We start from the raw sequence: 5,759 nt of genomic DNA, 5'->3' as shown, positions 1-5,759 counted from the left end.
AACAATTTTAATAATAATAATAATAATAATAATAATAATAATAATAATAATAATAATAATAATAATAATAATTTATACTTATAACAGCATAAATTATTGAAAAGTAAAATTATTTAATTTTATATTTAGGGAACTAAATTTTACATTTAGGTAAAAATAAACAACAACAGTTAATATTATTATTAATTAAATATATATTATTGATATAAATTTATAACGATTTTTAATAATTTATATATTAAATTATTATATACATAATGTGATACATAAAAGGTGTTATAGTAGCAGTTGTCCTTGACCTTAGTTCGGTATATAACGGTACAAAAATGAAAAAGACACGAGATTAAAAATAGTTAAAGAAATTCTTTATGGACATATTGGCAAACCTTAAACAATACTCTTCTTTTAAGGTACTTGATAACTCAATTTAATTATTATTAATAATAACGTCATTGTTTTTTTTTTTTAAATTAAATTAAATTAAATAAAATTACGTAAGTTATTTAATTTTTTTTTTTTTTTTTTTTATCAATTTAAATAATTTACTAATTACAATTTTAACTATTTATGAATTTTGAATGTGACACAATTTAAAAATTTATTTTTAATAATAATTTAAAAATAATAATAATAATTAAAAATTAATTTTAGAATTGAAAATATAAAAAGTAGGATTTTCAACCGTTATACTTGATTTAAAAAAAAAAAAAAAAAAAAAAAAAATTTTTTTTAAAGAGTTAATAATAATACTTTTAAAAGAACCGTTGGTTAAACATATAAAGAACGGATTTACCTGATTTTAAAAGTCCAAAACAAAAAGTTGTTGTTGGACATGATTAATTTTTTTTTATTTATTTATTTATTATTATTACCTCATTGTATAAAATTAATCATGTTTTTTTTTTTTTTATATAAAATAAAATGACTGTTTTTTAAAATTTTATTTGTTTTCTTAGAAAAAAAAACATGTTTCTTTATAATTTTTATTTCACGAATTAAAATAATTTGATGATCATTATTAATATTGTCATTGATATTTATTTTTAATAATTTATACTTGCTCTAATTTTTTTTTTTTTACTTTCACCTTGTGAACTTGACCAATTTTTTAATTAAATGTTATTATTTTGCACCATGAAAAAAAAAAATAATAATAATAATTTGTTTTTTTATATATTATATAAATAATAAAATCAATAACAACAAATAAATTTTTGTTATTATGATGAGTAGTAGCTCAAAGATAAATTTTCTTTTTAAAAAAGTTAGTTTTGATTTTAATGAAATTAATTATTTAAATACCTTGATAATTATTCAAAGGAAAATGTTTTTTTTTAGAAAAAAAAATAAAGTTTGTTATTAAGCCCCCTGTAACATTGACATAGAAACAAAAAGTAGCTCTTTTCAGAGAGTGAGAGAGTTTAGAAAGACAGTAAACCAGTTAACTTGTGTCTGCTTGTGTGAAAAATATTCTCGGTTCGGGTATTTTTTTTTTCCAAAAATTATTGTTTAATATTTTTTTTAAAACATTTTGTTTGTTTTTTGTTGCCCCCCCCCCCAATATTATCATTTCATTCAAATCAAATTTTGATTATATTTTGTAGGTAGGCTTTGTTTTTAATATAAAAAAAATTTTTTTAAACAAAAAATTTTCTTTTTTTTTAATTTTTTTTTATTTTTTAACTTGTTGAAATTTTTTTTTTGTATTTTAAATATTGTAAATTGGTTGTTTTAAAGTGTAGAAAAAGAAATATTATTAAAATTTATTTAGAAAAAATTTTTTCTTTGAATAATTTTCATTTTAATATTTATAATTACTTAAAAACTTCAAGTTATAAATACTTTTTACTATATATATATATATTTTAAATTTTAAACAATTCTTAAAATAATATTTATAAAAACATGAGATAAATTTATTTTCAACAAGGGAAAATTTTTAAATATTTTTTAATATCTTTTAATATTATCATAACTCAGAAAAAAAAATTCAATTTCAACTTTTTCTTTTCTTTTTTTTATTATTTAAATTAAGAATAATTCGTGTGAAATTTTTTTTCATGGAACCCCCTAAAAATGATTGACTTATATAGAATTCGGTATTACCTATTGAAATTGTTTTTAGAAAAATAATAATAATAATAACAAAAACAAAAAACCGTTCTACATTTTCATTTCCTCTGTTCTGAAAAAAATTTAATGACACTCATAAATTTCACTAAAATAAATTACTGAATTGAAACATTTAGAATTTGTTTTTTTTTTTTTTTTTGGTAAAGAAAAAAGAATTTTTGAATAATTAAAATTACGTTTTACGAAAATTTAATCAAGTTATTAATTAAATGGTGAAAAAGGGATTTAGGGATTTTATTATTATGGTAATAATAATAATAATAAAAGGATTAATCGTAATTATTAATTTATAAAAAAAAATTTATCAGAATTAAATTTAATATCAGCATTTTCTACATTCCGGTTTTCGCTGACAAAGATGATATGAAATTTTTTTTTTTACCATAAATTTATCTAAAACTTTTCCGCCTTAATAAATAAAACTTGAACGAGATTATTTAATTTTATTAATATTATTACTATTATTATTGTTATTATTATTATTATTTTTTTAATAAAGCAAACGCATCAACCGAAAATTTATTTTCGGTGTTAATTAGCGAGATCGTTTAAAAAATCATTTTTTTTGATTAAATTATTATTATTATTGTTGTTGTTAAACGAATAGTCATGTTTGCGTACAGGTACGTTGTACGAAGAATTAATTAATAATAATAAAGAGGAAATAGTTGTAATAATAAAACATTTGTTTATATTTTTTTTAGAACGCAGTAAAATGAAAAAATCGACACGAGAGGAAATAATAATTGAAAATTTATAAAATTCGTTACTTCCTGTCCATATTTAACAGTACAAAAGTTCGTTTTAATAATTTTATCAAGTGAATAAAGGTAAATTTAATTTTTTAAATAACAACAACAATGATTTACGGTTTTTTTTCGTACCTGAAATTATCGTAAATAATTATTAATCGTATTGCGTGATCGTCAGGAATGTTTTTACTTAAAATCATTTTTTTTTTGTTTTTTTTTTTTTTTCCAGGATGTCGGTTTTACTGTCTTTGGTAAAAAATTTATTTCCTTATTTAATAATTTTAATATTATCGAAAAACTATGCAACTGGCCGTGAAGTTTTAGATTCGAAACATAAACCTGATGATAGGTACATAACCGAAAATTATAAATCACCATTTGATTCTAATTCGCATGGTAAGTACAAAATTTACACTTTAATTATTATTATTATTATTAAAATTATTTTATTTGTGAGAAGGTTAATGTTTATTTTTTTTATTAACATTTACGTGACTAAACAAAAAAAATTTTTAAATAACTCATTACGTTTCGTTTTTTTTTTTTAGTCTGTACAAAACTTTTAAATATTTTTGAGAAAAATCAATTTAAGATTGAGGATTTATTCCAGGTTTCGATGGGGTACCCATATCTCACGGTTCAAACGATCAAAAACTTGAATTTAAATATCACAATTATGAAAAATTAACAAAATTTTTAAGAATGACTTCATCGAAATATCCAAGTTTAACTGCACTTTATTCAATTGGAAAATCCGTTCAAAACAGAGACTTGTGGGTCATGGTTGTATCATCATCTCCATACGAACATATCATAGGAAAACCAGATGTTAAATATGTTGCTAATATTCATGGAAACGAAGCAGTAGGAAGAGAATTGATGCTGCATCTTATTGACGTAATGTATTTTTTTACCATTCGACTAAAAATATCATAATTGACGTTTATATGTGTTGTAAGGGCGGTTGTAATTTTTTTTTTTTAAACACGTAGTATCTCGTTCAAAATTACAATACGGATCCATACATAAAATGGTTATTAGACAACACGAGAATTCACATAATGCCATCGATGAATCCCGATGGATTCGAAGTAGCAAGAGAGGGACAATGTAATGGTGGTCAAGGACGTTATAATGCCAGAGGTTTCGATTTAAATCGTAATTTTCCGGATTATTTTAAACAAAATAATAAATCACCACAACCGGAAACGGAAGCAGTCAAAGAATGGATTTCAAAAATACAATTTGTACTTTCTGGAGGCATTCACGGTGGTGCTTTAGTTGCTAGTTATCCGTTTGACAATACACCGAATTCCAGTAAGACATATTTTTTTTTTTTTTTTAAATAAATTGATGGAAATTGTTTTTTTTTTTTTAAACAAAAGAATTTAAAAAAAAAAAATTTATTTTGTAAAGGAATATGCCGCTCTTCTCCTCTTTGTTCAGGTAGTAACCATACATTAATTCATTCATAATTTTTTTTCTTTCATTTTATTAACACTTAATATCCGATTAAATAATTTTTAATTTTAAAAATCAAAGAATATTTTTTTTTTAGTGTTTCAGAGTTACTCTGCTTCACCATCGATAACACCCGACGATGACGTTTTCCAACATTTATCATACACATATTCTAAAAATCATTTGAAAATGAGTAAAGGAACTTCGTGTAAAGCCGGATCTCCAAGTTTTTCAAAAGGAATTACAAATGGAGCTGCTTGGTATCCTTTAACAGGTTAAATTTTTCCTTTCCCCCCTCCCCCCCACGGTTTTATTAAATTTAAAGTTTTAATGTCCGTTAATCTTTTTGAAATTTTAGGGGGCATGCAAGATTTTAATTATGTATGGTACGGATGTATGGAAATCACTCTTGAACTTTCCTGTTGCAAATATCCTCCAGCATCAAGACTTCCACAATTTTGGGAAGATAATAGGGCATCATTGATAAAATTTTTAGCGGAAGCTCATAGAGGAGTTCATGGTTTTGTCATGGACGAACATGGAAATCCGATTGAAAAAGCTTCTCTCAAAGTCAAAGGACGTGATGTTGGATTTCAAACTACAAAATATGGAGAATTTTGGAGAATTTTACTTCCAGGATATTACAAGCTTGAAGTAAATAAAATTTTTAAGTATATTTTTTATTTTTTTAAATGATTAGTTATTTAAAATTATTTATTTTTTTTTCTAGGTTTATGCTGATGGTTATCATCCACGTGAACTCGAAGTCGCAGTAGTCGAACAACATCCAACTCTCGTTAACATCACATTACATCCATCAAAGGTAAAAATTCTTCTTTCTTCGATTTATTCGAAGATAAATGTGACAAAGGGAAAATTGGTGTGGGAAGAAATAATAACGGAAAGTATTCCGACATATGAATTTAACGATTCATCGCATACTTCTTATTCTGAAACTCCATTTTTAATTGCTGTTTCTGACAAAATTTCTTACACAACCGAAGACAATCAAGTGCTTAATAATTTCTGGGGTTTGCGGTCTTTAGCTAACACACAATTTTATTTTTTTAATTATTCATATATTATTAAAATTAATTTTTTATTATCAATCACGTTTTTATCAAGTGAAAAAATACATTTAAATTATATATAATTATTTTTATTCGGTTTTCATTTATGGTCCAATGACACATATATATATTCTAAAAAAAAAAATAAAAAACATTGAATATTTATTTATTTATTTATAAGCAAGAGACAATCTAAAAAACTTGCCACAAGTTATTATAATAATAATAATATTTTTTATTATCCAAAAAAAAAAGTACCTGTTTTATTAGTTTTTAAATTCACATTTCATAATAATAATAATTCCTTTTATTATTTTTTTTAAGTAAAATTTATTATAAAAAT

The 5,759-nt window shown here is 22.4% G+C and overlaps 1 protein-coding gene across 1 annotated transcript; it reads left to right on the top strand.

Annotated features, from left to right (window-relative positions):
• Nucleotides 1-3,115: 3,115 nt before the first annotated feature.
• Nucleotides 3,116-5,612, top strand: Phum_PHUM098090 (carboxypeptidase M precursor, putative; the record flags this gene model as incomplete). The annotated part of the gene is made up of 8 exons (XM_002423905.1): nucleotides 3,116-3,281; nucleotides 3,496-3,782; nucleotides 3,878-4,202; nucleotides 4,444-4,620; nucleotides 4,705-5,000; nucleotides 5,077-5,169; nucleotides 5,203-5,358; nucleotides 5,598-5,612. 8 exons carry the CDS (start codon nucleotides 3,116-3,118, stop codon nucleotides 5,610-5,612), a joined length of 1,515 nt encoding a protein of 504 aa, XP_002423950.1.
• Between the last annotated feature and the right edge of the window lie 147 nt (nucleotides 5,613-5,759).

Source organism: Pediculus humanus, genomic scaffold (assembly GCF_000006295.1).
Source record: "Pediculus humanus corporis 1103172107449 genomic scaffold, whole genome shotgun sequence".
NCBI classification, from domain to species: Eukaryota; Metazoa; Arthropoda; class Insecta; order Psocodea; family Pediculidae; genus Pediculus; species Pediculus humanus.
The sequence above is the reverse complement of the archived record's forward strand: the minus strand, read 5'-3'. Positions and strand labels throughout refer to the sequence as shown.